The following is an 11,339-nucleotide window of genomic DNA, read 5'->3' as shown; positions in this document are numbered from 1 at the left end:
AGTCATAGGTACAAAGGTGGGCCTGTTGTAGACCACATAAAGATTTCCATATGAAGAGGAAGGCAAGGCTGGGCATGGCAGCGCACGCCTGGAATCCCAGTGCTTCAGAGGCTGAGGAAGGAAAATTGCTGCAAGCGAGGGGCAAGCCTGGCTTAGGACAAAATGAAACAAGCAAAAGTAATAAAAGCCTAACAAAACCTCCGCCCTCTGGCTTAGTCTGAGAAGTCAGCCAGTCTGAAGCCGCCAGTGGCGCGCAGATGCAGGTAGCAGCAGTTGACTCGGAGCCAGGAAGCTGCAAAGCTTCAGATGTGGTAGGCAGCTCCAATCCAATGCAGTCCCCAGTCTTCCCTAATGCCCCGCCCCCAGCCTCTCTCTCTCTGCCTCGCTGGCCCAGCTACCTGCATTGGCATTTCAGTTTGAGCCCAAGGGTGCCTCCCCAAAACCTCCATGGATGAATGGAAGGGCCCTGCTGCCCCCTGGTGGTCACAATTCACATATTTTCTCTCCATTAGCATCAACATTCAACCATTCAAACCCTTTCTTTTTGTCTCATTTCTTTTTTAAAAACTCTTCTTTAGGACTAGGTGGTGGTAGCACACACCTCTAATCCCAGCACTCAGGAGACAGAGGCAGGTGAATCTCTGTGAGTTCGAGGCCAGCCTGGTCTACAAGAGCTAGTTCCAGAACAGTTTCCTGTCTCAAAAAAAAAAATTTTTTTTAAAGATTATCTCATTTAGACATCTATTTTATGTGAGTGTTTTGTCTGCATATATATGTGTACCACTTGTGTGCCCTCAGATCAGGAGAGGGTGCCAAATTCCCTGGAACTAAAGTTACAGACAGTTGTGAGCCACCATGTGGATGCTGGCAATCAAACTATGCAAGAACAAGTGTCCTTAACTGCTCACCCATCCCACAGACTCTTGTTTAGTTATTCTTTTGGTTTTTTGTTTTTTTGAGACAGGGTTTCTCTGTGTAGCGCTGGCTGTCCTGGAACTTGCTCTAGATCTCTGGGTCTCAGGCCAGCCTGGTCCACAGAGTGAGTTCCAGGGCAGCCAGAGCTGTGTAATAGAGAGACCCTGACAAGAAGGAGGAGCAGGAAGATGGGGGGGGGGGGACCAAGTCCAGGGCCTAGACAGTCAACAGATGCATTTGCCATAGTCTCCATAGAATTTTATTGAGGGCCTCCAACTTGCCCAGCCTCCCCACTAGGCCCCCAAGTAATGACTGGGAGGTAGCAACTCCTTTCTAGGGACCCCCAGCTCTTGCCACTGGGACCTGGTTGCAAGTATGGAGGAGCTGTTTTAGGGATTCTTCTGGCAAAGCAGCTCCAAATACTTCGGACAAGGAGTAATGTAAAAACTTGGGTCTACAACTACAGCACCTTGGGTGGCTAGGATCCTGGACAATCTATTCCCTAAATTTTTTTTTTTTTTTTTTTTTTTTTTTTTTTTTTTTTAACAGTGCTGGAGATTGAACCTAGGGCCTTGTGCATGCTAGGCAAGCACTCTACCACCCAGCTTTATCTGTAGCTCGCTCATCTGTTTCCTTCTTGCCTCCCTCCCTCGCTGCCTCCTTCTTCCCATCAGTGTAGCACAGGCCGGCTTCTAACTCACGACCTCCACTTCATCTCCAGCATGTGCCGATCCTGTGTGTTATTGCAACGGGCTCATCTGTCTTTTTAGTCATGATTCCCAAACTTAACTTTCCTGTGCAGCAATTCCCATTCTTGGTGGTGTTAGGAATTAAATGAGAGAAGCCAGGCATGGGGGTGCACATGTTTAACCCAGCACTCGGGAGGCAGAGGCAGGCAGATAAATCCCAGGTCAGCCAGGGCTATCTGACAAGACTTAGTCTCGATAAATAAAATTAAGAAAAAATACCAACCTACCATAAAGACTGATTTGTGTTGGTCAACCATTTCTGAGCATGGTTGATATATCCAATGTCACTTTATTGAAGAAAATTGATTTTTCCTTCCTCCTCTTTCTCTGTCAACCGGATTTCTCTATGCAGCCCTGGTGTCTTAGAAATCACTCTCTAGACCAGGCTGGCCTTGAACTCAGAGATTCACCTACCTCTGCCTCCCAAGCCTGGTGACATGTGGTGCCACCACCCCTTGACTCTGATTCTCTCCTCTCTTGACAGCTGTCAATTTCAAATGGCTTCTTCGTTGGGGTGGCACCTGGCTCGAGCTTGTCCAGCTCTTGTGCCTGCTGTCACAGTCTCCGTGAGTTTGTGTGCACATCTGCCCTGATGTGTCTGTTTGTGCCGGGCTTCCCAAGAGCAGGCTTCCTCTAGCTGGAGATCTCTCTCTCTCTCATTTGGTTTTCTAATCTTGCTTCTCTTCAAGGTCCCGAATCTACCCCCATCTCTTCCTGTGAGTCCCACCATGACCACCTCAGCCCCCCAAATCTTCCCCTTGTCTTAGCACCTCTAAGCCTGGTCCAAGCAAGTCCTATGTTGTCCACAGTACTGAACTCTGCAGGCCCAGAAAGTTGTGTGACCCTAGTATGCCTCCAGTTAGGAGGGGATTTCCTAAAGACGGGGTTTCGGTGTTCCTGCACCTTCTGTGATGCTTATCTATGTGATATGTATTAGACACCTCTAACTTGGGGCTCATGGCAGAGGCTTGCACGGTTCTGAAACGAAGTAGCACGCTCTGTCCTGGTAAAGTGTCGTCATCTATAGGCACATCAGGCACCTAGCCAGAGCCAGGCGAGTTCCCAAAAACTGCAGAGCCCTGAACATTTCGCTCCTCTCCTTTAACTACTTCAGTGGCTCCCAAAGACAATCTGAAACTCTCTGCCTTGCTGGCTTGACTAACCACCTGCCCCTCTCTTATTTATTATGTATACAGTGTTCTGTCTGCACGTTTGCCTGCTGGCCAGAAGAGGGCGCCAAATTTCATTATAGATGGTTGTGTGCCACCTTGTGGTTGCTAGGAATTGAACTCAGGACCTCTAGAAGAGCAGTCAGTGCTCTTAACCTCTGAGGCCATCTCTCCAGGCCCCAACTAACGTGTTTCTTACTGCCTCTGCCACATCCCTGCATTCTGGCTCCATAGTCTTTCAGTTTTGCCATCTGCTGCCGCCTATAGTTTTTGCATATGCCCTCCTGACCACCTAAGCTCAGGTGTTCATTGGGTCTGAGGTCATACATCACTTCCTTTAGGAAGCTTTCCTCGGTCACCAAGTCCAGGTCAGAGCTCAGCACCTCCCTTGGGCTCCAGCTTCTGCCCTATCCCTATCCTGACACCTATACTCAGAACTGAGGGCCGACTTGTCTACCTCCCTGCCCAGACCGTGGGTTCAGAAATGACACAGTTCATCTATCTGATGTCTTGCTGTATACCCAGCAACAATGCCCAAATCTCGGAGGCACCAAGGATGTGCAGCCAACACACAAACACATGAATGAACAAGACACCATTTTCACATCTAGCAAGAGTGGTGAATGAACGGTATACTAGCCAGCGGCAGAAAGCCCTTTATTGCCAGTTCACATCCTGCGCATCACACTAACCAAGAATTCAATCATCTCCCCTTGGATAACACAATCTCCTTGTATCCTAAACTAAGTTGGATCTCAATGGGTTAACGGATTCTGTCTTCACTTTGAGGAACAAGGATACCGTGTGAACTCCTGGGAGTTCTGTTCCATTCTTAGGCAAGTATCTTTGTGAGCGTGCACGTGACAGCCCAAGAGTGAAATAAATAAGACACAGTGCGATGGCTCTAGGCATTGGGGGCAAAAGGCACATTATACAGAGTCCCCTGGAGAAAATCCAGGCCACGCTCCATCTTCTCAGCATGCCTTCTCTCACTCTCCAGTGACTTTTAATCTCACTGCTGGTCTGAGAAACCATAACCCGCATTACTGAGTACATTTTTATTTCCCCTTCAAGAGATAGCCTTGGTCCTAAGTGTATTTCATTTTTCTCCCTTATGCCTACAAGAACATCCAATTTTGTTCAGGTCCCCTTTAATGGCACTTAATAAATACATATTCTGGGACCTGACAGAACAGGCTGTCCTATTCCAAACTGCCTCTAAAGCTTCCTGCTTGGACAGCTAGCGTAAAGCCCAGCTGGGGCACAACCTAACTTACCCTTTCCTGCCTCTGTTTACCTCTGCGTGTCTAGGGCAGAGGTCCTGAAGGCAGCTGCCTGTGAGATTCACCTGGTTACCTTCCTGAAGCCCAAGACCATGGCCATACCCAACCCGAAGACGTCAGCTGTCTCTGGGTGGGCTCCTGGTTTGCTGCAGCCTAGAGCTACCCAGGTCATTGCAGCAAGAAGCCATGCTAAGAACCCCAGCTAGAGTCTCAACATACAGTGAGCTGTCAGGCAAAATGAGTGGAAGCTACAGGTATAGGTCCTGCTTTGCCACCTATCTGTCCCTGCTTCCTCTTTTTACCAGGAGGCTGAGAAGGAAACAGAAAGGAAAAGTGAGCTGAGAACATCTTGGAGTGAACCCGAGATTGGGAAACGGACTGGGGAGTCTTGCTCTTGCGTCAGACAGGCTTCGTGCTTTAACAAGCCCAGGGGAGGCGCGTTGCAGATGGTCTGACACAGACAGGGATGTCTTTCTCAAGAGCCCTTCAGGAGCCAGAGCTAACCAACAGGCACCTGAGCTGTAAAACAGGATGTCGTCTTGAAAACACTGAAATAGCTACCTGTTTTACACTCTGGCTCAAGAGGGTTGATCCCTAATTTGTCAGTTGTACAAAGGTCACAGTGGGTCACCTTTTTCAATCTCGGGATCTTCCAATGACCCTTGACCTAAAGAAAGAGCCGAGGGACATTGTTCAGTAGTAACTACACCCAACGCTGCCCCCAGCAGTAGGTCTGTCATCCTGGAACAGGATCTACTTTTAAGGGGCTCCTGTCTTCTGTTTCCAGATTTGAGAAATGCCTTGCTCACCAAGTACTAGGCACTGGGACTTGGGCCATTTAGACCGTACTCCGGTCGTATGTCATGCAACCATCAGCTACAGACAATCACTGTGCGTTTTATCATGGTCCCATGAGATGATATCACCTAGTGATTTCCTAACCTTGTTAGTTTGCACACTCCTTGAGGTTAATAGAAAACAACATCCCCTAACAGGGCATGTCTCAAATGTTAATCCATGCAGACGGGACCTCGAAGCAGAGCATAGGTTTAAGAGGGCACTGTTGGCACAGACCTGAGAGGTGGTGACAGGACTGCTTCTCTCCTCACCCAGGCCAGCCAAGGACGGGGCCAGCCTGACGCCACTGACCATATCTGCACGGGTGTCACACTTCCTGGTTGACAAGGGGCCTCTGCATCCTCAGTCTCTTGTCCTTTACTGTACCCTGTGACTTAGTTCCTTCTTGGTGGAAAACTGTGCTTGTATCCTATGCCTAAAACCCCACATGCACCTCACAACGGTTCTCTGCTGCTTCCAGACCCTCTGAGGTAAACCTAGGCCACCTGGGTTTCCCTGGTTCTTCAGTCCAGCACTGGGAAACCAAGCTATTCCTCTCCTACCGAACCCACCAAGCCAGCAGTCACCTATCTCACAGAGCTTCCCCTGTGATTGACTGCCAAGTCCCTTTGTGTCCTAGTCCAAAGAAAACAGCAATAGGAAACACCGTTGCCATCAGCCCCACACACCCTGCTATAATCCACCCTCAAATCCCCATCTTCTCTGGAACCACCTCTGGGTTTGTATGCACATTCCAGAACTGTGCGTAGGTCATACCCATTCCCAGAGCCAGTGGAGAACCGCCTGTGCCCAGGGTTTCCCCCTGAGCAGGGTTCTCCACAGTTCACTGTCCGCAGTAGCTCGACTCGAGGCAACAAGAAAGTCAAGGGGACTGGTGAGCAATGGTGGCTTCTGGCAGCGCTGTGGAAGTGGACTACTGAGCCAGGCAGCTCTTCCTCAGTGATGCCCCCACCCACGGCTACCTGGTACACAGGCAACATTCATCCCAGACATGAAAGAGGCAAGAGGCACAGGTGGGACCAGCTTCAAGCTGCGGCAAGTCCTAGCTAAGTCCCAGCATGGAGGTGGCTTCTTTGCACGGATGAGTGACAATTCTGGGACCGCCCACGTGGCCACCCACACCAGGCCTTCTGTAAGGCCTGGGCACCACTTCCTCCTGCCTTCTGAATGCCCTTCGCTCCTCTCCCACCCCATTTGCTTTGCATCAAGCCTGCTAGGTCACCCGGCCTTAAAGCCTCTCCCTTTCCTTAGAAATGGGGGCTCCAGAGAGGGCGGGCTAAGAGGGCAGGCTCCAGCCCCAGGGAGCTGGGCCCGGGGTCCTGGCCAGGAAGTTGGAAGGCACGTATCCCCTCTGTCCATTCGCTTCCACCAGGCTCCATTCTGGGTTCCCCTTCTTGTCCTGGGCTTCTAGGATGGTTACAGGCTGGCCTGCCTGAAGACTCAGTTCGTGGGGGCTCCTGGCCACAAACGGGTACGCTGCCACCACCTGAAACACACGGGGATGACAGGGAAATGGTCAGGATGCTGAACTCAGTCCATCAAGGGTGTCGTCCTTGCACACACACACTAGTCTCTATTGCTGGCCATGCATCACTTTCCAAGCGTTCTTAGCCCTGAAGACGCTATGCCCGCTAGCACTGTGGCTAGTAATTTCTAACATTGTTCTAACCGTTTTCTAGGCTTTGGTTTTTAACAATGCCATCCCTGTAGTTACCCCATTTTTTTCCCCCAGAAATTGAGACTTAGAAAAGTCGGGAACTCACAATTATGACAATCACATAGCTAAACAGTCAGGTCTGTCTGATTTCAGAACAGGGTTTTTTTTTTTTTTTTTTTTTTTTTTTTGGAGATAGGGTTTCGATGTGTAACAGCCCTAGCTGTCCTGGAACTCACTTTGTAAACTAGGCTGGCCTTGAACTCTCAGAGAGCTGCCAGCTTCTAGCTTCTACCTCCCGAGTGCTCAGACTAAAAGTATGTACTACCACCACCCGGTAGAACAGGTGTACTTGAACCCCCTACAGCCACATTTGTGGGTAGCCTCAGCAGCCTCTCCCTTCCCAGATCTAGGGAGCTGGTTTATCTGTCCAGCCCAGTGTTTAACCTGGAATAGTGAGATTTGGGAGACATGGCTCCTTTTTAGGGGGAAAAAAATTGAACCTGAGAAAACAATAAGGGTGATGGTGACACACATCTTTAATCCCAACACTCGAGGAGGCAGAGGCAGGTGGATCTCTGTGAGGTCAAGGCCAGCTTGGTCTACAGAGTGAGTTCCAGGTCAGCCAGAGAAACACTGTCTCAAAGGAAAAAAAATGGGGGTGGGAGAGAGCATTAATCAAACTACTGTCTAACTTCCCTATGCCTCATTGCGATCATCTACAAGTGTCAAATAACATCCTACCCTTTAGGATGTGGGATTCCCCTCTGTATGCTAGCTATGAATACCATTGGTTAATAAAGAAGCTGTTTTGAGCTTGTGATAGGGTTTTGAGCAGAGCTAGGGGAGGGGAGGAGGGGAAACTAAACTGAATGCTGGGAGAAAGAAGGCGGAGTCAAGAGAAGCCATGTAGACCCAGAGACAGACGCCAAAACTTTACCTGGTAAGCCACAGCCTCATGGAGATACACAGATAATGGAGGTGGGTAATTTAAAATATGAGTTAGCATGTTTTTGGCTAACTCTCTATTCCTGGAACTCTGGACCTGGGCACAGCAGGGAATCTTGCATCTACTCACACACTCACACTGCTAATCTAATCACCATTTCCCCCAGGCTGTAAGCTTGTCCGGCACCTTCACTCTCATTTAGTACCGCACCTGGCAAATGCTGAGGGAATGGGGGCCCTCCTGTTTGCCCTGCTGGTGGGGATGATGGACTAACTCCCTGGTGTTCTCAAGGGAAGTCTCTCTCTCTGGGTCCCACCCCTGGCCAAGATAAGAACTCATCACTGGTTACAGCCTGACCTCGCAAAGAGCGACCCTTTAATGGTAGAGGAAAGATCCAAACCCTAGTGTAAGCAGATGAAGGGTGGCAAGCCCTCAGCCCTCTCCCAGACTCACCTGGGTCACGGTTGGGACAGTGGGGACAGAGGGTTGGGTGGGCTCTGGAGTTGGAAGCCAGTAGTCTTCATGTGTGCCTGTCTGGCCTCTGAGCTCCTCACTGGGGATGATATGGCGGTACAGCTGGAGCTTTCCAGCAGGCACATATCCCCGGTGTCCTAGGAAACATGGAGAAGGTTCAGTGGCTGCCAGTCAGCTTCCTAGCCTTTCAGTGGTGGGGAAAGCCAGTAAATACGAGTGCCTGGCTTCCCAGCATTAAAGGGACGGTACAAGATCATCCGGGAACCCTGAGATCTCCCTCCACCGCCCCACCTGTATTCACTGCTTCTATCTGCTGCTGGCTCACCCCTCCAGGGACAGAGGCTTTCCACTGAGACAGCTGGCAGACAAAGTTCATCCTTGGGCTGGCATGACAACTGTTTCCCATTGGTGGCACTATTGCTCGTGTCCCTCTAGTGGCCACCCAGAGCAAGGCTGCTTCCCCAGCTCTCAGGACCAGGGCAGCCTTCTACTGGCGATGCTATCCTTCTGGGCTCCTTCTGGCCAGCACCTACCCTTGCGCTGCCCAGCTGCTGTCATCGTGAACATCCATCACTTCCTGCTTCCCAGGTAAAGTTACAGTCTCCGCACCAATCTGAGGTCAGTCTGTGTCGCTGTCACTACCTCTGCTTCTGCAACTGAGCTCAGCCTGCCTGAGATCACCCAGGCAGGAAAACCCCGGGAACCTTCCTCTAATGTCCTTATATTATATCCCCACAGATGTGTTTTTCAACCGTACCACTTTCTGTTTTATTTATTTCTTAAATTTATTATTATTATTTTAGACAAAGTCTCACTGTACGGTCCCTAGATCTCTCTCTAGACAGTCAGGCTGGCCTTGAACTTGTCATTCTCCTGCTTCTGCCTCCCCAAATGCTGGGATTATAGGTATCCACCACCATACATTGCTCCACTCAATTTTTAAAAACTTGCTTGCTTTCCAAAGCTTGGCCTTATGCCATGGAGTAATATCAATACCATCATGAGTTTGTGAACTATCTGCATTTTTTAATAATACACATAAAATTGCTTAAGTAGCTATTCTATCACTGTGGAACAGCGAAACAACTGCCTGTGGGTCTCCAACAAGAATCCTGTGCAACCCTCGCGTTTACAAGACGCTGCTGGGCTGTGTTGTTAGCCTGGGCTCACACTAGAGTTTCCCTTCATCCCAGTTACGCATGAACCCCTTAGCAGCGCATCCCAAGGCCACAACCAGTGGAGATCTTACTGTCCCGGGCCTAAATCAGAGTCTGAGAGTGCGGCTGGAATCCGATCGTCCCTTCTCATCACTCATCTGTATTTTTCAAGGTACTATTCAAGTTCCTTCCACACATCGTATCACCCAATAGCATGTAAGTTCTCGAAGGCTAGTCTTGCTTGCACAGCACCCAGGAACTGGATGGGGGAGTTAGCCTGAGTCTTATCAACAGTTCATGTACCACTGAGTCACTGAGGCAGATTGAGCCACTGCATCTGTCTCTGGCCTCCTGTCTCCTGAATTTGCAGAGCCAGATTGGCACACAAGAGCATCCATGCCTCCCTATCAGCTCTTGGCAGCTGGCTCTCCCAAAAGGGGACAAAGAGCTTAGAGGTTCACATACCCCCTGTGTCCACCAGCCAGCGACTGCTGTTGCCTTTGGTATCCTTGTTTTGTAGAAGGGCCACAATTTGGCCCCGTGGCAGGGTCAAGTCCAGAGTCCCAGTCCCATTGATGTCGCTCGTCACCTGGTATAGCTTCCCGGGGCCGTATCGGGTCAGGAGAGACTGAAGCTGGTATTCAGAGCCTGGGAGGAGTGGCTGAGAGAGCAGAGAACAGACACAGGAGCTTGTGTTAAATGTCAAGGCTGGTGCCAACATGAGTTGAGAACTGAGAATCTTGTTCCTTTCTACCTGTCACTGAAGGGTTCATTCTGATGAGGACAACCACACCCTCTACTACATGGCTGGCTCTCAGCTTCCAATGGCATTTTAGGAGAAACTTTTGATTAATTCAAGTGTGGATATCTGTCAGTTATAGAACTGGTAGGACTGGGCCCGAAATTCTGTGCATAACCCCCAGCTAGTCATCCCACAGGAAATGCCTTATCCAGGTCTTTGAACCATACCAGGTTGTGGGCTTCATGGTACATCAGGGCCTTAGTCATCTGGCTTCTTCAGAGGCCAATACAGGACCACACTAGCCCCTGGCACAGCTAGCTGTGACTCAGAGTGTTTCCACTCCACAAGTATCAGGCACCTACTATGTGGAAGGCACCAGAGCACGGTTTGTACAGCAAGGACACGATGCACTGGTGCAGCAAGAACATACAGCAGGGGGCGCTGGAGAGATGGCTCAGGTGTTAAGAGCACTGCCTGTTCTTCCAGAGGTCCTGAGTTCAATTCCCAGCAACCACATGGTGGCTCACAACCATCTACAGTGAGATCTGGTGCCCTCTTCTGGCCTGCCAGTATATATGCAGGCAGAGCACTGTATACATAATAAATAAATAAACCTTTAAAAAAAAATACAGTAGAGTTTCGCTCAGACAGAAATTACCATCTTGCTGGAGAGAGAGATTTGGGATCTCAGGTCCTTCCCAAACTGCCTGGCATTTCCGTTGTTTTTCCATTCACTATTTTCAGAAAAAGTTTTACCAAGATGGGGTTCAAATATGATTATATCCCCTTTCGTAAAACCAAGGGGAAGCCAAATGTGCAAATATATTACCATATTCTCTGCTTACACTGTGTGTATATGCCTGCGTGTACTCTTGGCACTGCATGTAGTTATTTTGGACTAGGGAGATGTTGGGTAAAGGGCAGGTAGACACCCATGTCTGTCAGGGATGTCTGGGTATAGAACCCGGCCCTGGCATTGATGCGGAGTCAGCATTAAGAACCAGAATGTACACCTTTGATCCCAGCACCTGGGCAGCAGAGGAAGGCGGCTCTGAGTTCAGGGCCAGCCTTGGCTACACAGTGAGCTCTGTCTCAAAAGTCAGGAGGGGAAAAAAAGTCATTACAAATCACAAAACCAGGGATGCAAGACTCTGTGCCTTCTTTCTCAAATCCATCCAGTCTCAACCAGTTCAGAGGAGAGCAGCACCTGGGAGTCCCCAGAGAAGGTACACAAAGACCGCCAGGACTGCCCCTGTCCAGAGCCACCCTACTTCTGCTGGCTTTTATGCCTGCAGCCAGAACAGGGAAGAACTCAGAGGTCTGTGCTGCCTGCGGGGAGGGAGGATGGGAGGGGGCATCCCTCCCCACAAACTGCAGAGCAGAGGATTG

The 11,339-nt window shown here is 49.8% G+C and overlaps 1 protein-coding gene across 4 annotated transcripts in view; it reads right to left on the bottom strand.

Annotated features, from left to right (window-relative positions):
• Positions 1–3,314: 3,314 nt before the first annotated feature.
• The window catches only part of Arhgef37 (Rho guanine nucleotide exchange factor 37), a 35,401-nt gene continuing 27,376 nt past the window's right edge, over positions 3,315–11,339 (bottom strand). For all 4 annotated transcript variants that reach the window (XM_050158036.1, XM_050158038.1, XM_050158037.1 and 1 more), the window contains 3 exons: positions 9,674–9,869; positions 8,031–8,188; positions 3,315–6,460 (listed from right to left, as the gene is read on the bottom strand). In XM_050158036.1, the coding sequence (XP_050013993.1) occupies positions 6,251–6,460; positions 8,031–8,188; positions 9,674–9,869 (564 nt within the window). In that variant the 3' untranslated portion in view covers positions 3,315–6,250. The remainder of the gene's footprint in view (positions 6,461–8,030; positions 8,189–9,673; positions 9,870–11,339) is intronic.

This window comes from Alexandromys fortis, unplaced genomic scaffold (genome assembly GCF_014885135.2).
Source record: "Alexandromys fortis isolate MF-2015 unplaced genomic scaffold, M_Fortis_MF-2015_v1.1 scaffold_94, whole genome shotgun sequence".
Taxonomy (NCBI): Eukaryota; Metazoa; Chordata; class Mammalia; order Rodentia; family Cricetidae; genus Alexandromys; species Alexandromys fortis.
This window is presented reverse-complemented; position numbering and strand designations above follow the sequence as displayed.